The 21,263-nt window shown below is 46.8% G+C and overlaps 1 protein-coding gene across 1 annotated transcript in view; it reads right to left on the bottom strand.

The window, feature by feature from the left end:
- Positions 1-21,111, bottom strand: part of ASIC2 (acid sensing ion channel subunit 2) — a 925,293-nt gene extending 904,182 nt beyond the window's left edge. The window contains exon 1 of the mRNA XM_053657008.1: positions 20,499-21,111. Within this exon, the coding sequence (XP_053512983.1) occupies positions 20,499-21,053 (555 nt within the window). The 5' untranslated portion in view covers positions 21,054-21,111. The remainder of the gene's footprint in view (positions 1-20,498) is intronic.
- Positions 21,112-21,263: the final 152 nt, after the last annotated feature.

The following is a 21,263-nucleotide window of genomic DNA, read 5'->3' as shown; positions in this document are numbered from 1 at the left end:
CCATCCCCAGGCACAGCATCTGTCCTTAAGTCTCATGGCCAGAGTGAACTCCCTATAGTCCGGAAAGGAGCCGCAATGCCTGTTCACCAGGACAGCCACCTTGACCAGGTTCCTTGTGCTGTCCTTAAAGACAGATAATATAGGACGAAGCCTGACACCCCGACAGCACGCAATCAGTCAGAGAAGGAGGGACAGGCCAGCAGGTGTGTGAGTGTGACCGTGGTAGAGATGAGGCAGGAACAGCCAGCATGGCGGGGCCATGAGAGCCAGGGAAGTTCAGAGGGTGGACTCTGCCCGAGTCCTATGATAAGACAGGATGAGGTTCAAGGTCAGTGAGGGACCTGACCACTTCTCCATGCCAGTTGGCATCATACACCCCAGAAGCAAAGTCTGTTCATGGCAGTTCCAAAATTAATTAGGTCTGACCTCAGGCAGGAAGTCTCCCTTTCCGCCACTCCGATGGACGCACAGGCTGCCTTTCACTCCTAAGACAGGACAGCTGAGCGCCAAGCTGCAATCCTTACTCCAACTCCCTGGATCCTTTCCCCAACTCGTACCTAGGCAGTACTTTCTGGAACACCTGTAGTCCACCCCTCACTCTGACAAAAAGAACAGGACCTTTAACGAAGAAGTCCGAATTTACTGGGCAGCTCATTGCCGACCACATCATGAGACATTGGCAACCAGAGAGTGAGGTTAGACCCCACAGACAGATTTGTCAGCGCCCTGAAGACAAATGGAATACTGTGCCAAAGATATGCTCTTCCTGCTAGGGAAGTTGGAAAATCCATTTTGAATAATTTCAATAGCAGAACCTCACTTCTCCAGGTTCTGGCCAGCAAAGCCTCAGCCAGCAGCCAGCTATGTATGGCTTGGCTTCCCTAAGCCAAGAACTACATTCATTTTCTGTGGCCAAGTGGCCACACACAGGCCTGCCCCTGGGTAACTGGTGCACTGAGCAGGGATATGGCAGGCACAGAGGATGCGCTACAGGTAGAAAGCAGCTAAGGACCAGAGCTAGCACCAGCACGTCGGTGGGAGAAGGCCCATCAGCATGCCCAGCTCTGGGCTTTGCTTCCAACTCTCCAGGCTGCTGTTCATCTTGCTAGCAGTTTTCAAACCTGGCTGAGCACCAGAGTTAACCTGGTGAGGTTTGAAAAAACCCTGATGCCCAGGCTTCAGTGCAGACATCTCAGGGGTGGGATCCAGACACCAGTAATTTCTAAAGTTCTCCAGGTAATTTCAGTGCAGCCAACATTGAGAATCATAGTCTTAAATCTTCCCTTTACAGCTTGATTTGTTCTCCTAGGGCCCCGATGAGTCTTCCGCTGCTGGGGTATTGCTTACGTTCTACAGACAGCAATCCATTCCCAAAGACTTTAGTTCCACAAAGATGACTTAAGGTAAGAGCTCCAATTAACATAAGGCTCTTATTTTTTTAAATAATAATAACTAAAGCAAATGCAAACCCTTATTTTTGCAACATCTTTCTTACCTAAATCATCTTCAACCAGGATATTGCCAAGCAGGGTTTTTTAAAGTAAAATGTGATAATGTCACCCAGAAATCGCAATAGCTCCTCACTTTCTACAGGGCTCAGCATCTGGCCTCCCCTGGTGGCCTTCTCTCCTGTTCCTGGCTCTACCCAAGCACACAGCTTACATGCACACCCTGGGCCCACCTGTCCCGTAATTTCATTGGTACAGCTTCCCGGCCCTGTGATGCCCTTACCCACCCCTTCCCTTTGTCGAAATTCTACTCCTTTTGAAGGTCTGGCTAAAATGTCATTCCAAATCCCCCCGGTTAGAATGAACCCTTCCCTCCTCTGCACTCCCTCCCTCCACCCCCATGAGCAGTACCGACACTTCTCTCCTGACAGTTCTAATTAAAAGTATGTTTATGGGGGAGGGAGACGGGTAAAAGAGGTGAAGGGGAATAAGAAGGACAAACTTCCAGTTATAAATAAGCCACAGGGATGCAGCGTACAACACAGGAAAGATAGTCAATATTAGTGTAATAACTTTGCACAGTGATAGACAGTTAATGGACTTATCCTGATGATCACAGCATATCTACATCCCTCTAAAAAACGAGATTCCCCTAGGGACAGGGGATATGCCTTATCTATCCTGACCCAAATAGACCCTCGGGAACGCAAAATGAATGAATGCTGGAACAGCAGGTTGAATTAACTTTGCATTGTGGATATACACTTGGCTCTCCCCAACTGAGATCTTTCTTAGTGATCACATGCTGTTTGGGGGTGAGGTGATTTTCCAGCAAACAGATTGAATTATATTTTCCCAGGAAGGGAGATTTCAATCCATCTAGTGAAATCATCATCACCCATGTTCTGGGTTAATCCTCTGGGCTCATCAGCATGCCGGATAATTAGCGTCCCTTAGCAGGCAAGGCAAGACCGAGAGCAGGTTCCGTGGAAGAAATGCTGCATCTGCTTGTGGGATATCAGGCGAATGATGCCGGGTCAAAGAGCCACAATGCCAAGGGCTCCTGGGGACGGTCATGCTTGTGTCCACTGGGCACCTCTCCCCTCTGGGAGCCCCACCCCACTCCACCATTGTGCACCCAAAACGCCCTCCCTACAGGCCCAAAGCCAGATACCTGTTGAATTACCTAGTTGTCCAGGAAAATATAGACTGAAGGCAGGGGAATGTAAAACTGCCCCCGTTGCCCCATAATGCTCTGCCCACTCCAAACAGAAGCTCTCCTTCATGTACTGTTTAGAAAGGCAGAATAGGGCAGTGAATGGGACCCTGAATCTGGAGGCCTTGGCAATTTCTTAAATTCTTATGCCTCAGTCCTCATACACACAGTAAACTGGGAGAAGTAAAAGGACCCCCCCTCATCACACTATTGCGAGGATACAGTGCATCATTGGGAGATGCTTTCAACACTGCTTAGCACTTAGCAAATGCTCAGTAAATGTTTTGCTCCCATCATTTACCCAGGTAGTATAATTACATGGAATCCACATGGGAAACTTCCCTTCCTGCCCCACCTTCTCTGCTCCCACTGAAGAGGGTCTGCAGCACAAATTCCTGGAGATGGGTGTAAGACAGCGCAGGTATTAGGCAACTTCTTGAGAAGGCTACAGGGTGAGGAGATACCAAGGGACGGGCCAAATAATAAGGATCCCTACAGCTGACAGTCCATGACCTGCCTTATGCTTCGTGGTCAGTGTTATCACAGCCCTGTTCCACAAACCCCAGTGCCTGTCACCTCTGCCCAGTGAGAACCATGTCTATAAGAGGAACATCTCTATCCTTGAATTCTGTGGGATCTGGAAAGAGTCTGTGGTTGCCTTGACTACAGCTAAGTGAAGTCCTACTGACCTTTCCTTCCCCCTTATTCCTTGTTCATCTGGGAACTCATCATCCCTCAAAGCCCTACATGGCAATTATTATACCACCTCGATCCTCTGAAAACTGCTAAGTAAAAGACAACAACGATAGGTAGGTATTTATCCTTCCTTTATAGGAGCAACTGTGGTTGACCTCCAGTTGATGAAGGAAAGCTCTTCTCTACTAAAGAGCATCAACTAATAAATGTGGAGAGAATAACACAACTGAGAAATCACTATTTTGCAACCTCTAATGAAACCGTCAGTTCAGGTTCAAATATTATGGTAAACAGAATACTTGCAGGGTACCATGGTATCTACCATGTCACAGAGGATGGGAGATGATTCGATGATGGGAGACAACACAGTGGAAAGACCCCACGGTTGCTACGTTAACCAAGTGATGTAAACTAGCATCTCTAAGAGTGGGACAACCACCGACCATGCCCTTTCTGCTATGACACCATATGAAACATACAGCTTAACTTATGGAGTCCTCTTGCCAAAAACATTAACCTGAATCTCATCAAGTTCTTAAACCTAACTCCCAGTTTATAAGAAATACAGAGGAAGGAGGAATAGGTTAAGTGAAACCATAAGTAAATAATCAGACAGATTCATAGTGTGAAATAACTGTATAGGAACAACTGCTTTCTTTTCTTCCCATAATCAGTTTGAAAAGGAGTGTGAATAGTAGCATTATCCATGACTGCCCAAAAAAAAGAAAATGGAGACAACTGAAATGTCCGTTAACTGACAAATGAATAAAATGTAGCAGATCCATATAATGGAATATTACTTGGTAATAAAAAGGAATAAAGTACTGACACATGCTACAATATGGATTAACCTTCAAAACACTCTGTTAAATTGTACACCTGAAACCATTGGTTAATAATTTTATTAACCAATGTCACTCCAATAAATTTAAAAAAAAGAAAAGAAACACGGTGCTAAAGGAAAAATGTCTGTCACAATAGACCGTAGGGTGCATGATTGCATTTGTATGAAAGGTCCAGAATAGGCAACTCTATAGAGACAGAAAGTACATTAGTGATTGGTGATTACCTGGGACTAGAATGGTGGGGTTTGGAGGAATGGGGGTGGTGATGACTGCTAATGAGTACAAAGTTTAATTTGGGATGATAAAAATGTTCTAAAATTCAGAATACTATAAATGCACAAAATCCTAACTTCACTGAATTTTACACTTTATAGGGGTAAATTATATAAGAATTGTACTTCAAAGCTATTTGTAAAAACCGTGTGTTTGTGTTGTGTGTTATGCTGGGGGAAAGCTTTTTTTAAAAAATATTTTATTTATTTTTAGAGAGAGGGGAAAAAGAGAGGGAGAGAAACATCAGTGTATGGTTGCCTCTCGTGTGCCCCTTACTGGGGACCTGACCTACAACCCAGGCATGTGCCCTGACTGGGAATCAAACCAGTGACCCTTTGGTTCACAGGCTAGTGCTTAATCCACTGACCAACACCAACCAAGGGGACTAGGGGAAAGCTGTTTGATTAAAAGTACAGAACAACCAAATGCAACACATGAATCTTGGTTGTATCTTGAATGTTTGAAACTAAAAAGCCATAAAAAAATTGGGGGGCAACTGAGGAAATTTGAGTAAGAGTGGAAGGTAGCCTGGTAGCAGCCTGAGTACCCCTAGGGAGGGCAACAAGGTGAGGCAGGAGGGCAGTGGGGTGAGGACCGCCCCCCTATGAGGAAGCATCCAAGAAGAACAGTAGCCTGGGGAGACAGGAAGATGGCTGCCATTCATGGAGCAAATAAGTGGGTTAAGATAATGAGTGGCAGGTTTCCTACCACTGGAGAAAAGAGGGACCTGTATGGATGAGAACAAACGAAGAGGGAATCCTGGGGTGTTGGACTGGAACTGGAGGAATCAGTGTGAACTCTCAGTTTACAATGGAGGTGCAAATACCCTCACTCTGCTCACAGAGCAGGGCCAGGAGCAGCAGCACCATGGTAGGGATGAGCACACCCAAACCCACATCTTCTAAACAGCTTCACCCACCGAAAGGAGCCAGGGCTTACTGGAAAAGGTGACTCATTACAGGACTGAGGGCAGAAAAGAAAGATGACCCTGGAACATCTAGCTGGGCCAGAAACGTGTTAAGTGCTCAAAAGCCGCAGGGAAGTGCCGAGAAGGACACCAAGTCAGCTGGAAGGGATCCCCAGACATGGGGAACTTGGAGTTTGAAATAAAGATATTAACAGTTTATAACTCACTGAATAAAAAAGAAATCTGAACCTACAGTGACATAAATAAACAAATAAACAAAAGGGGAGAGGAGAAAGCTCTTCTGTAGTTTAGAGAGCCAACTATAAACACAGACAGAATGATGGAATTAAAAAAAATCACCATTTGGCCAGCATTACTCTAATAATTCAGGCCAGAAAAACGCATGGCTAATAAAACTACAGGGTGAAAGAGGGATGAGAAATGGGTTTTATGTAGTCTTCAAGTGTCTCCCTAGAAGATCACATATTAATCAAGTGATAAAAGTTACCACTCTATGTATTGGGACAAACAGACATCATCATGTGCCTCCAGACAGGATGCAGTGAGAATCCTGCATCGGCTCTGTGCAATTTGGCCGAAAGCTCATTATCTGGCTCTGATCAAGACGCAACATCAGACAAACCCAAACTGAAAATCATTCTGCAAAATGGCCTCCTTGAATTATAAAAAATGTCAAGGTCATAAAGTCAGGGAGAAACTGAGAAGCAGTTCCAGAGTCAAGGCATTGAAGGAGATGAGGCAACTGAGTGATCTAGAACGTGGTCTTTTGGAGAAAGGATACACAGGAAATCTTTACGCTAGTCTCACAATGTTTATATGTTTGAAATTATTTCAAAGGAGAAAAATACATAAGTATCTTCTTTTGGAAACTGTTGGAGCCTACCCTGTGTCGCCTCTGGACAGTGTGCAGAGAGGCTTTGGTTGTTCGGTGTCATCTGTTTGCTGCTCAACCTCCCCACTAGACTATGAGCTCCTTGAATTCTTCGACGGGGCCGTATTCGCTTCCATTTCCAGAGCCCAGAACATACAATGGCCAAAACATAGAAAGTACACACTGGATGTGTGTTGAATCGCCATGCTGGGCCTGGCTGGCACCTCCCTGCACATGCGGACTGTTGGTAAATTCCTCTAGATATTAAGCTGAAATTCACCTCTCTGCAAACCAGAGAACATCTGCCTGCCCTGAAGCAATGAGCTGGGAGTCCTGGAACTGTGTCCTGCTTCCAGCAGCATGGTGCCTGAGATCACAGGCTCCAAGGAGCAGCACTCCAGCCTCGCTGCTTCGGGGAGAACAATGGCCCCTGTTTGTTTAATCCCAGCCCATTGTGGCAGCCTTAACTGTACAGTGCTCACTTGTGATTCATGTGAGTGTCACTTGAGCTCCCAGAGGTTTGCAGCCATAATTCAACATTTGTTAATAGCCACTTAAAATGTCCCTGAAATAGCTAAAGGGCCCAAGGGATAGAAGGTATTCTGCTAAGAAATCATTCCAGGGAGGCAGAAGCAGCCTTGGCCCAAACTTTAGAAGACACTGTTACTTCCAGTTCATTGAGATATTTCTCTCTCACTGGCAGCCTTCTTACATTCCATGAAGAGAGGGGCGACATCCCTCAGGGCCACCATGGAGAAAGTGGGACCTGAAATTCTCTCCATCATCATGGTGAACATGCTGGAACCCCTCCCTAGTCGTTCCTGTGCAGAAAAACTCCCTCGATCACTGGGTCCAGTGCGGGGGGGAGAAAACACAAGAGCACACAGTCCAAAGGATTCCAAGAAAAAGCCCCCCACTCAAAGAACAGAAAGGAGGAAACAGAAAATGCAGTTATTGGATTGGAAGCTCACAAGTGTGTGCACAGGTGGAGACAGAAAGAGGCAGAAGGGTAAGAAGAGACTCATGTAGGTTGAGGTCTACTGTGCTACATAGTCTACAAATTATGTAATTCTCCCAAAATCCAATTACATAAATTGTCCAAGGTCATCCAACCAGCATAACAGTGTAGGATTTAAATAAACATAGTCTCGCTCCGGAGCCTGTTCTACTCTTAATCACTGCCCTGCACTGCCACCTGCAAATTTGTCAGAGCACACTTGGACTAAATGTTCACATTCAAGTCATTGAGTCAAAGGCAGAAGTTCAAGCTCCCAGTGCCAAGCCCTCACATCCTGGTTCTTTAGACACATCTCTTTCTCCTATTATCATTTCTGCCACCCAGAGTTGGATTTAAAGTGAGGGCGTGCAGACAGAAAGAGCAAGCAGGGAAGAATTATACACGCAGCTGAAAACTGACCACCATTTGCTAATGCCACACCCCCTGAGCCCCTCAGCTGGCAACCTGGAGAGCTATCAAGTGTTACTCTGGCAAGACTTCTCCATCGACTCAACTTTCCTGCAGGGGGTGCTGTGGAACCGTGTGGCCCTTCCACCTGTGCCCTGCTGAGCCAAGACACTGGCAGGGAGAGAGCGAAGGATCACATGCAGTTCTGCGAAGCTGGGAGGCCAGGAGGACCAGGACATATGTCCAGCTCCTGGCCATGTGGTGCTTCCAATAGGCAGACATCATGGCTGCAGGATCCAAAGTCTACCTTCCTCTTAAAAGTGGAAGGGGAATTCACAAAATTGATGCACAGCGTCCAGCTGTGCACCTAGTGAAACCAACTCACTCAAGATGCATGATATAAGCCCTGAAACCACCCGTCAAAGGAAAAGGTCTGGGGTGGGCTACCTCCCAGAACCAGTCTTTTGATGGAATCTGATCAGGTAGGAATTGTAGCTGGAAGGTCTTATTCTGAAAATTTGGAATATTCAATTGTGGCATAAACCCCCTCAGCTGGCCTTGAAAGGCAGCCACAGAAAGCCAGGCTGCCTATGCCTCCTCTCTCAGTTTATCCGCCCAAGGCAAGGGGTACAAGTTAGAGCTAGGGGGCTGCATGGACAGCAGAGCATGGCAGCTTCAAGCTGAGGCTTCCTCTGTACCCCTCTCTCCAGCTCTGGGTTCAGCTCTGGTAGCTGCCAGGCCTGGTTCATAGGGAAGGATACAAGTAAATTGAGGGACCTTTGGCCTCAACTTCAACTCTTCTGAGCTAAAGAATTGTTGATGAATGGCCTGAATTCACTCAGTTCAGCCCTGAATAAATAAGCTTGATGTCTTCATAGAGAACCCCAAGGGGAATTGAAAGGCATGAATTCTAAACCCCAACGGTGCCCCTTTGTTACTGAGAGACCTTGTGCCAGTAACTAAACTGCTCTAGGCCTTAATTATGTTCACCTGTGAAACAGATACATTGTTACCCTTTCCACTTTCAGAATTATTGTGAGGGTCAAATAACATCTTACAATAAAAGCATCAAGGATCTGGAACCAGAGTACCTGGTACAAATCCCACTCCCACCAATTCTTAGCGAAGTGACTTTAGGTCCCTTGCTTAATTCCTGAGACTCAACTTTCTCCATACAAAAAGAAAAGCTACAAATATTACATATTTCATAAGGCTGCTGTGATGCCTGAATTTTTCCATGAAAAGTGCTTAAGTTACAACTGCATCCAGGACCATAGTATGTGCTCAGAAAAACACTAACAATAATTAGCAGGCTTTGTAAATTACGCAGTGCTGGTCAAATGGAAGGGATTCTATTTTTGACATGGCCTATGTGTCTACAGCAGCTTACCACCAATGGGAACACAGAGGCTGGGTGCCTGGCTGGGTGCCTGGCTCGATGGCACTTCATTCTCCTGAGTACTCAGGATTTGCTGATGTCAATAGGGATTTCCAAAAAGTCCTTTTGCTTTTGGATGCCCTGCTGCTGTTTTATCGCCATCTTACTAATAATAAAAATAACAGCAACAAAAGAGCTGACACTCTCATCCAAAGTTAAAAGTTTCACTTACATGATTTCATTCAACTGCTAACAAAAAAAAAATCCTGTGAAGTAAGTGCCAGTATGATTATTATTTAATAGGTGAGAAAGCTAATGCCTGCAGAGGTTAAGTAAATTGCACAAGGTCACTATTAAGATCTGTTTTTCACCCATAAAACACTTCCCTTCTGACACCAAATGTGTGGGTCTCCCCCTCCCACCAGGCAATTCTGATACTGCCCAGCATCCATGCAGACTCTGTGGGTTAAGGGCTCAGTCCCCCAGGACTGGCCCCCCGCTTCAAGTGCCAAGCACAGATCCAGGCCACCTGTTCTTCTGACCAACTTGCTATAAATCAGGGATTCACATGATCCCCTCCTCAGGTTCAATCAAGTGCTGGAATGGCTCACAGAACCAGAAAAAGTTTGCTTCCTGTTGCTGCTTTAGGATAAAGGATACAACTCAGTAACAGCCAAATGAAAGAGATTCGTCAGGCAGGGTGTGAGGAAAGGGGCACAGCTTCCATACCCTCTCCAGCGTGACACCCTCTCAGCACTTCCCTGTGTTCACCAGTCCAGAGGCTCTCCAAGCTCCTTCATTGAGAGGTTTTTATGGAGCTTCCATTACACAGGCAGCACAGATTAAATCACGGGCCCTCGGCGGTTAACTCAGTCTGCAGCCCCTCTCTCCTCCCTGGAGGTCTGGGGGGTGGGGCTGAAAGTTCTAACCCTCTAACCACATGGTTGGTTCCTTAGGCAACCAGTCCCCACCCCGAAGCAAGCGACTGAGGGGCCCATCAAAAGTCACCTCCCTAGCATAAACTCTGGTAGGGTTGAAAGGAGCTTATTAAGAATAACGAAATATGTTCCTCTCACCCCAATCCCTCTAGAAATTCCATGGGTTTTTAAAAGCCCCTGTGCCAGGAACTTGGGGTGAAGGCCAAATGTAGATCTCTTATTATATCACATCATCAGTCATGCATGCCTGGAACTTCTATGTGTCTTTCACTAAATTCCATGATTGAACTGTGAGGCTAAAATATCTCAGGTGCCAGAGCCCCTTCATCCTTCTAACACTTGCCGCAATCCCCTGGTGTTCCTGGGCAGGCATCTCCCCTGCTCCCCACCAGGTGAGCCTCCCCCCCAGCCCTATGGCTGGATCTGTCTCTAGCCCCACATACCCCAGAGTTACTCTCATCTGTATACCTCCCAGTACCCCCCACTTCCTGCCCTCACAGGGAACCAGGCCAGGCCCAACCACACCCAAGATTCGCTCTCTAGGATGACATCTAGCACCCAAAGCTTTATGACAAATTCCTCTGGGAACTGCCTTTCAAGGAGTTGTACATACTCCATTTGAGAGGCCAGGACACTGAATGGCCACTCGAGTCCCTGACTACCAGCACCCACACACTTCCTGCACTCTCCCTGAATATCAGCTCTTTTTTCTCCAAGGGTTCTCCCCCAGCACTATTCTTATTCCCAGCGTCTGAAGCACACAGCCTCAAGGCTATACAGTATTGGGAAATGGGGTGTTTCTGCAAGCTGCAAGTACTACTGGCTTATACCTATTATCAATTCTTTCTAATGCCATCTGCCTATGGCCCTCACCTTGGACACCAAGTATCTGTTCAGGAAAGAAAGAAATCAAAGATACTCAGAGTTAAGGTAACTTCAGAGGTCATTAAATCCTGCTCTTTACCTGACATCGATCCACCTCGACAACACTACCAATAAGCAATTGCACAGCCCCAGCTAAAGCTGACGACAGGACACAGGTACTCTACACTCCCAGGACAGCTCCTGCCAATCAGCTGCTGTCCACCTCTCTGAACTCCTGCCCACCGGTCACACCCAGAGGTGTGAGCACTGCCCTCTGGCCTCGCACAGAGAAAGCCTCATTCCTCTCCCCTGGGACTGACTGACTGCCTGCTAAGTGTGAGAAGATGGCCATCATTTGGCCTGGAGTCACCCCCTCCCCTTTTCAGGCGAAACAGCCTCAGTTCTACCCTACTCTCCTCATCACTCATGGTTTCTGTGACATATGAGGAGCATCACCCCTGGTCAACTGCACATTTCTCACTGCCTCCTGCTTTATAAATGGGCCCAAGCCACTGCCAACATCAAAGGCAGCCTCCTCCTCCTTGTGGCTTGAAGCCAGACCAAGGCACATTCAGGAAACAATGGCAGTGAAGGCTGGTGGGGGTGGGAAAGAGAAGTTCTCAGAGAGAGAAGAACTGGGTAATGATGAGAATGCAGGCGTTGGCAAAGGTGTGAGCTCAGATGTGAGCAGCTCGGCGGGTACAGCAGCTGGGAGAGTGAGGCTAGCTCAGCTCTTCGGGTTTGGGCAACTGTGGAAGTCTTCCTTGGGCAAAAAGCTCCAAAGAACAAGCCAGTTGTGCTGAGAGTCATGAATCCTGATCGAGGAGATGTGCATTTAAATTATGAAAAATGTCCCTTGAAAACAGTTACATATCTCAGATCTAAAAGGCCAAGGTTTAAAAGACGTTTGAAATGGGTATTTCCTTCTTTCCAAGCCAGACATAGGTCCACATGCCTAGGCGATTCTCTGTGTTACCAAACAGATGAAAAACTAAAACTAATTGTTACACAGGTTGAGTTCCCTAGCAAAGCGAGAGATGGGGCTTCTTGTCCAGGTGAGTTACTGAGGGAATGACACTGGGAAAAGTCTGGAAGGGAATGAAGCACACAGGCTGGGGCAGGAGACAAGGTGAGCCGAGCTGTGGCTTCAGGAGAAATTCTAGCTCAGCCTGACCCCTTTTGAGAAGCTCTGGGATGTAAACAGCACCACAGTTTATTTGGTCTTGAGGCAGGATGAGTGACATTTTGTACTCCTATGGCAGTAGGTCACCAGCCACTGGCTTCCCCCAGGCAGTGAGGAGGGGCGTAACTTCCTGGGTACCTCAGAAGAGAGAGCCCCAGTCAACTAAGGGCACGCTCTTGTCCTCAATGCAGATATGAGAGGTCAGGGGCTGCACCCCAGCTGCAGTACAGGAGACCTGGGTGGCACATTAACAGCGTCTTCCACAGATGCCCTTGCTAATTTATACATGAACCCCACGTGCAACTGCAGGATTAGTGTGATGGGAACACTTGGTCAGACTGATGAGGTACAGCCAGACCCATAGTGGCCTGTGGACAGGGTTTGACAGTAGGTGTCTGTGCGTCCCTCGTCCCACCTCAGGCCCTGAGCTCCACTGTGTCAGCGTGTTTCTGCAGCCACTGTACCGTTCTATCGAAACAATACCAACAGACCCCAAAATGGACTAACAGGTCTAGTTGCAAAACAACGTAGACTCTATCCCCCTAAATACCAATTAAGTTGCAGTTGCAGCGACCAAATGTGGAGTCAGAAAATGAATTTTAATTATGTTCTATGGCCTTAGAATTCTACAGGTTGGCAAGTCTTTGGGAATCACCAGTTCAACTCCCTCATTTTATAGACAAGGAAACTGAGGCCCATAGAGACTAATAACCTTGTCCAAGGTTGTAAGACTTGGCCAGAAGAAGTCATTAAATCCAGGCAAGTATGTTCCTTCTGTGTTTCATGCTTTATGTCTTCCAAGAATAAAGTTCCATGGCCACTGAGGTGGTCAACAGAAAATGCATCTAAGGCAAGAGACAATCAGTGCTAAGAGATGGAAAGATGCCTTAGAATCTAAAGGATAACACTTTTCGGGATGCTGTTCCTAAATAAACAGGCTTCTATTGCAGATTTCATATTCATCAAATAACAAACGTGTATTTCAGAGCACAGGAGGCACCCACTACCCAATAACCACTAAGCTCAGTCTGTACGAACTGGTTTTAAGTCCACTGCACGGGAGAAATGGAATTTCAGACTCTCGGAGATGATGCAGGCCATTAGTTTCACATTGACATAGATCATGGGTCAAATGGCCCTGCTGGTCAAGTTTGATATTTCAACCCAGTTCCATCAAACATAAACACTCAGATGAAAAAGAAAAAGCATGCAGCACACTTCCAGATAGCTCTAGACCCGGGTGGTCTAGACCCGGGTGTTATGTTTTTGTTCTGATGGAGAGAATGGAACACTTGGCACTTTGAAACACGAACTGCTCTATATAGCAACAACTCTGACAGCAATCTTAGTGCCAACAGCTACGTTCAGTCTCTGGGGGACTTGTTTCAATGGGATCTCTTACTACAAAAGTCAGCAGCTAACTAGGATTCACTGAACAGAAAATTTTCTTGAACTTATCTCTTCATTAAAGGAAAGACTTTCTGTAAAGAGTAAAGAGAACCACTGTGGAAAGGGGAAAAGGGACTAGTTCCAATTCAGTAAAGCCCCTGGGGGGCTCCTTTTATCAGCAGTTCTGAGGTCTAAGAAGTCCCCAGGATGGAGGCACAGACATACAGACTCACCACAGTAGACACCGGGCATTAATTCAGTGGACTGGGCAGTAGCTTCAGCTTTACTTTGCAAACAGATGGCATGGGTCATTATGATAGCTAGCTCCCAGTCACTGCCCTGCCACTTTATCCCACCAGAGAGAATTCGGCACATTCCTGAAAGCTTTACTTCCACAGAGCTCTGCAAACTAGAACATTCCCAACCAAAGGTTGGCACCATGGCGAACTAGTTACCCAACATGGCAGAGGTCATCTCTCCAAAGATGTGGCAAACACTCGCAAAACTTCAAAGCATCTTAAAGAATGTGAATGATTATCTAATTTGCATTAGGTATCACTTAGATTATTATAACACAAAACTAAAGACTGTGTCAGATGCTGGGGAGAGCCAGAGGTTACATGGGGAGGCTGAAGCATGCAGTGTTGATGGTCGTGCGAGGAGGATGACAATTGGTCCTTGACCAGGAGCAAGGTCAGGCCTCATTCGGGAGGTCTAATGTGGTGTCCAGGAACACACCTCTGCTTTATCCTCGCAAACACCCAACAGACAATGGGCTTCAAGTAAATGCATAGACAAACCGTCAATAAAGCAAAGTCATGGGTGTTCAGTTGTGAACCTAAAACCCAAGGAAGCTGAGCTAAGAGGGAGATCTCACAAACTATCTCTGGGTGCTTCCTTCTGGCACATAAGACAAAACATACCCCACAAAGAGGGTAAGAGGTCAGACCCATTGAGATATATCTTTGAGTTTTATTTGTACTCTACATGAACCTTTGAGGAAATCTCTAACACCATGCACACCACCCAGGGGAACAAGAAGAGAGCAAGCTGACTCTGACTGAGTGTGTACTGTGTGTCGGACACGGTGCCAGATGTGCCAGTGGGATCACAGACATAGGGATACACACACATACTCACATCTGATTGAATGGAGCTACTCCCCAAATCCCAAAATAATACATGTAATGACATGCAGGATGTTATTAAAGGCAATTTTTCTTCCTTTTCTATTCTTTCTCACGCTTCTCAAGTTTTCTCCAATAAGCAAGGAGAATTTCTATAATCGGAAAGTGTATTATTAAAATAATAGCAAATTCACAGTTATTAACAACCACACCTAAAACAAAAGCAAACTAAAAGGACAGCTAGATCAGGAGTGGAAACATAGAAATGAAGATCTCATGGAGGGTTAGCAACAGGGGAGTGGGAGGAGGAGAAGGGGGGAGAAGATACAGAAAATAAGTAGCATAGACGGTAGATAGAAAATAGATGGGGGGCAAGAATAGTATGGGAAATACAGAATCTAAAGAACTTGAGACACATGGTCATAAACTAAAGGGGGGTAATGGTAGGGATGGGAGGTAGGGTGGAGGGGAATGAAGGGGGGAATAGAACAACTGTAATGGCATAATCAATAAAAATAAATAATTTTTTAAAAAAGAAAAAGGTACATTAATTATGAAAAAAATAGTAATTATGGTACAAGTCACCTCAATGCAGGTGGAACCCAGGTACCTATCCTGAAAAGGGAGGCTGAAAAAATGGCCATTTCACTTTATTGCAGCTACTGAGTCACATGACATTTAAAAACCTGTAAGCCCACTTAGCATACTCTAAAGACACATTTTAAAAGCTTACCACGTGCTAAATAGTTCTAAGTCCTAAGAATAAAAAGTTAGTCAAGACATCCTGTCTTATAAGGAGGAGAGACAGCTATAGGCAATGCATAAAAATTTTCAGTGGTTAGAGAATTCAAGTATTAAATTATCTCCAAAGTCCCCTTTAGCCTAAACACTTCATGATTCTATTGCAAGGAAAAGCATAACAATTGCTCTAACGGAGGAAATAAGCCAAAATGCTATTTGGGAGACAGAGAAGGAAGAGATTAGTTTAGATTATGGTCATGGGGAGACAGATTGGCAATAGTTTCCTGGGGAAGGCTACAGCAACACTAGAGCTGGATTTGAAATGATGAGTGGGATTTAAATAAATAGACATAGAGAGAGAGGTACAAAAGGTAAAAAATAATAATAATACAAGAAGAAAAGTAAGAAAGAAAGGCCCATGAGCAAAGAATTCTGGGTCAGTTCGGGAAACAGCAAGTAACTATTTAATTGATAAGCCTTTACTGGGGATTTACATCCTTGTTCTTGCCATGATGTTTTCAGAGAATGTGTTTGGCGAGATAAGAGTCCTGCTCTCGACTAGCCCACCATCTGGAGGGGGTGGGAAATGGGCTGTGAGCTCTCTGATGGCAAGACTCTGGTCTGTCTTCATCACCGCTGCAGAGCATGTGCTTTATCTCATTGACAAGGGAATGGAGGTGCGTGTGTTGACACCACACACTGTGATAGAAGCTCTATACCTCGTCCATAGGTCACTCAGCTCCCATCAGAGGTTGGGCATGAGTTTTCTGGGTTGAGTTTAGGAACATTGGCTGGAACACGGAAGCCAAAATGATGGGTAAGGAGAGGACGTTTGGGCAGCAGGACTGATGGAAATGAAAAGGACTGGGAGAAGTTAGAGTTTAACATATTAGGGGAATCACAAATGCCACAAACACAGAAGATGCCAGTGCTCTGAAACTGTTGCCGAATCACAGCCTGGAAGAGTGGGAAGAGCACTGGATTGAAGTTAAGAGAACTGGGGTCAAGTGCAGGCTCAGTCAGTGTTCCTGTGCAAAGCAGGGGGCCTGCCCTGTAGTTGGCTTCTACCACGCACTAGAACTTGACATACTTCACCTCCCTGGATCAGTACCACAACTCTGTGTGGTAGGTATTATTTCTCCTGTTTTAGAAATGGGGAAAGTGAGGTTCACAAACTTGCCCAAGATTACAGAGCAAATACGGGCACAGTTGTAATTCCAGCTCATATCTCTGTCCAAAGTCCACATTTTTCACACACACAGCTCCTCGTATAATTAGAAGTAATTTCAGGTTAGCTATGGACTCACCAGCCATGTGCAAGAACACCCAATGCATGTGCTTCCTAAACCTTTCTTCCCCATCTCTACAATGCTATGGGATATTGATTTTAAAATATCCATAGAAGTGCCTCTAACCAGATCTCGGTGGAGAAATCTTTCTTTCAGTAAGAAAAGAAATGCATTTCCTAATAAATCTCAATGTTAAAGCACAAATACACACAACTATGTAAATGAGGTTAAACACGCCAACTCACAGGTCATTTGCATTCCTGAACGTGAAGGCAGGTGAATCCCAAAGTGTCTGCAGAGAAGCAACATAAAACAGTCATGAGCTAGTCACAGACAGTGGGGATGCCGCCTGTCAGCACTGCTTACCTACTGAGCTCAGCTGTGACCTCTGTGCTAAGAAACTCCATCTCAGTAAGACTGGGCTTTATCACGGGCTCCCCCAAAATAAAAAGCAGCAGTTGCTTCTCTTTTCCTGGTTTATCCTGACAGCATTACTCACCAACCGATCCTATGGTGGGCTGCAAACAGGGCAAGCAGGTTGGAAAGTAACCTTTTACTAATATTGATAATGACCTGCCTTATATCTGCATAGTTGTCACTAGGTATGAAAGAACTTTCACATGTATTGCCTTGCATGGTTCATCTTTCCAACAATTCTGTGAGTTAGAAAATCACATATTACTGTGACATGCCACAGGGTCTAGGGAGGGTACAAATTATAACCCAAGAAATAAACTAGAAAAAAATGGAGGTGGGATTGTCTTCCTGCTGCTAATCTTAACTCCAGATCATCCAAAGTGGCAGGAGACCCCCTCCTCCCCCAACCCAATCCTCTTAGCCTACTCCACTTCCTTCCACTCTGGGTCAGTGGGGGAATCTCCACTGCGTGGACACTAAGGAATCAAAGCCCTCTTCTGCTTTCCCAGGAAGGAAAAGCATGCACCTAACAGAAGTCAGATGGTCTCAGATTCGGGCTAACAGCGTACCTGCCTGAGATGATGCACACCTGTTTACACAGCAGTTGGAATTCCACACCTGGCTTCCTGGAGACTTTTAACCTCCATAAACAGCCTTTCTCTCTGCTAAAATCATGGCTCGTTCACAAATTAAAGAGCATTACGCACTTCATTGCACACCAGCTAAGAACTTGGAATAAGAAAGCTTATGTGAAAGTATTAGCCCTGGAGATGGCATTAGATGTGCTCCAGAGGAAAAACAAACAAACAAACGGAAAAAGTAATCCACCTGTGACATCCCCGCCCCTATACTTAACTTCTCTAATAAGTCGGCCACAGTACTTAGAGATAGAAGCCATCCAGCTTAGTAAATAAGTCAAGTGGAGAGGGATGTGCAGCAAAGGGAATGAAAGACAGAGAGGCCAGTGAACCCGCTTCAACAACTACCTGCAAGGCTCTCTGCTCCCTTCCAGTGTGGGAGCCCAAGAATAAGCATACCTACCCCCAGGCCAAAAGGGACAGGAAGATAAGGGAGAATGGGAAGGATTACCCCTCACTGCAAAGTCTTGGAACAATCTTGGCATCATGTTCCCTCTTGCAGAGGGGCTCAATATTGCTGCTCACTGTGATCGAGTGAAAAAGACCAGCCTTCCATGTGAGGGCTCCTCCAAGTTTCCTGAAGTGTGTGCCCTTTTTGACCCTCCCTGAACAACTTGAAGATCCAGCCCTGAAGTTCATGCCCTTTTCAGTCCTGCGGGAGTTCAAACATTGAGGGTCAGTCCAAAAAGGGACTTGGTGAGGATGACAGACAATGACATTTCACTGAGTAATAAACCTTATCCACAGGCAACTTCACTATTTGAGAGACATTGTAGAGAGGTCAAGGCTCAGGTAAGGCTTTAAAAGCTGATCTTTAGCCTCTTGGGACCTCAGCAACTCAAATGATGGGTTCAAATGCAGCCAGAGGTCAAAGAACCTTTACTTTGAATTGGAACTTTGTCATGAATTGAGAGGAAGCCATTGGTTGAACAGTGGTTATGAGAATGCTTGAGAACTCTGTCCAGGGTCTGCCACCAACTGTAGCATTTCTCTGTGCCACCCTCTCTCTGCCACCTGTGTTGCATGTGGGTTCAGGCAGACAGAGGAACAGCTGAGTGCATTTCAAGCTGCATGGTGCAGTGGTGAAGCTGAGCGTCGCTACAGCACTAGAAAGAATGGGCTGGAATACAGGGATGGTTGCAGCCTCCAGAATGAGGCATTTTCCCAATCTCTTGCCAAACCAACTAATACATCATTTGTGTGAGACGTGTTTTGGGATCCTGTTTGCTTTATTTAGAAGGGCTTTCAGTACTACTGATCCCGTCTCCCAGCTCCGACTCACTTCTTTAGTACACACTACTACTAATTTTGCTGAGCTTTCCCCCACACCCCCATTGTGTTTAAAGCAGATACTACAAAACAGCTCCACCAGGAAACAGAGCTCTAAAGGATGTGAGAGGCTGTGCCCCCTGGCACTCTGAGCTTTTCCAGAATCACAGACAGCCAACAGCAAGCATAGAGGCTGTGGGCAGAGACTGGTTGTAGCATTAAAAAAAAAAATCCAGATCAGGAGGCTGGTAAGCAGTGAATCTGAGAGCAGGTGGAAAATGGGTGCACCATAGGAAAAGGTAAGGTAGGTCTTCATTAGGCAAAGGCTCCAGACTATTGCTGAAGACGGTCTCTTTGCAACTGCTGAACCTGCCATCCCGAACTTACAATTACAATTTGACTCAAGTTTCTGAGACTCCAAAGCTCTCCATTTTCCCTAAGGCAGCAATAGGAGAAGCAGCCACATTGGGGCTTCTGGAGAGTCCCACAGACCCTGATGCCCCAGAGTTGCCTAGAAGCAAGGAGTTGTCTGCAGCTGCAGTCTGACCTGTTATGCCAGGTTATGCCTAGCAACCCACTAATTGGGCACCCAGAGGACCCTAGCAGCAACACCTCCCCCCTCCTCTCTCTCTTTGCCCCTCCAGGAAGCCCGGGCCTGAATGTGAGCCACATCCCCTCAGCTCTGCCTCTTTACTCAGCTCCACACTCCTTCTCCAGGCTTCCCCACCCCACAGCTGCTCACCCCTCCCCACTCCACTCCTCTCGCATCCACATTGTTAAGCAGTTTCTGTACATACAGAAAACTGAGCCTTTCTGTTTCAAGCTGGAGCTCCCAGACAAGCCAGCCTGGACCACTTCAACCTCACAGCCGTGTCACTGACCATCCTACACACAGGCCTCTGCCTGGACCCTCCTCTTTGGCCGAAGCACCCTGCACGTCTCTTTGCTTTCAATCTGCCACAGGCCAGTGGAGACCCGGGGTTCTCAGCCTCTCCTCTCCCTACATGGAGCTCAAAATCCACACAAGAAAATGAAGCAAAGAGACTTCCACACCTTTGCAGCATCACCTGCTCCAGCAAGATCCCAAAGCCACTGGAACCGTCAAGGCTGCCTGGGACCCCACACCCCCTTCTCTGGCGCGTTTTAGCTCCAGCCCAACCCACAGGATGCAGTGCCTGATAGCACTTCCGAGCAGAGAGAGAAAAAAAAATGCCACCTCGTCAATGACAAGCTGTTCCAATCAAACAGCTCAGACACCAAATGCCCCGGACAACAGACAAATCAGGCCTCCTCCTGATTGGGAGGAGGCCAGAGCAGCACATCTGGAGAAGTGAACCCCACGGCAAGCTCCCTTTTCACACCCACCTGCCACCTGACCGGACAACAGTGCCCCCTCCCAGCAGGCACACTTCTCCAATCAGTTTCAACAGCTCTGGCCAACTATCCTCTTGGCCTTCAACTGAGGCACAACTCTCTCTCCTGCTCCAAAGCACAGGGAGAACCCCAAGCCAAACAAGAGACCACCGGCATAGCACTTCTCAACAGGACCAAGCACAAGAGTAAGCTGAAAACCAAGTACTCACTGTGGTGAAGTCCTGGTGGCCGCACTCCTGCCCTTTGAACTTGCAGTAGAGCATCATATCCTTCAGGTCATGGCCCACGCGATGCAGGAACTCCAGCATGCTGAACTGCTTGGGTTTGTAGTGTTTGAAGTTGGCCTTCTGCCTCAGGGCCTCCAGCACTGTGGGGTCAGCCAGGTGTGGATCCGGGATCTGCAGGTTGACGTCCAGCAGGGCCAGCAGCTCCCCAGCATGGTACAGGTCATTGGTGGTGAGCCTGGAAAACCGGAAGCCATTGAGGTTGCAAAGGGTCACAGCTGGGAAGACCAGGCTTTGGGCCACCACCTCGTCCACCTTGGTGACATGCTGGTAGGAGAAGTAGTAGGACACCCTCTCGGAACTCTCCACCAGCAGCAGGCCCAGGGAGCCCACAAAGGCCAGAGCCCAAAGCACACGCCGGATGGTCAGTGGCCCGTACACGAAGATGTGGCGGATGCCGTGGAGGGTGGAGGTGTTGGCAAAAATCTGGAGGCTAGAGGGCTGCAGGCTGCCCTCACTGGGGCTCTCCTTGAGGTCCATGGGGACCCTGTGCAGTTCGGCTACTGGCTTCAGGTTGATCAGATTTCAGAGAAGAGTTCCCAGTCCTCGAGCTCAGCTTAAACCTTGACGTTCAAGGCAGAGAACCCAAAGCGAGCCTCAGGCCAGGCGCGGTGAGTTTATCCTGAAAGCCCCGCCGCAAGCTGACAGGGGTGAGTGTTTATATAAAACCCATTCAAACTCTAGCTCCTG

Source organism: Artibeus jamaicensis, unplaced genomic scaffold (genome assembly GCF_021234435.1).
Source record: "Artibeus jamaicensis isolate MK-2021 breed Jamaican fruit bat unplaced genomic scaffold, CSHL_Jam_final contig_1998, whole genome shotgun sequence".
NCBI classification, from domain to species: domain Eukaryota; kingdom Metazoa; phylum Chordata; class Mammalia; order Chiroptera; family Phyllostomidae; genus Artibeus; species Artibeus jamaicensis.
The sequence above is the reverse complement of the archived record's forward strand: the minus strand, read 5'-3'. Positions and strand labels throughout refer to the sequence as shown.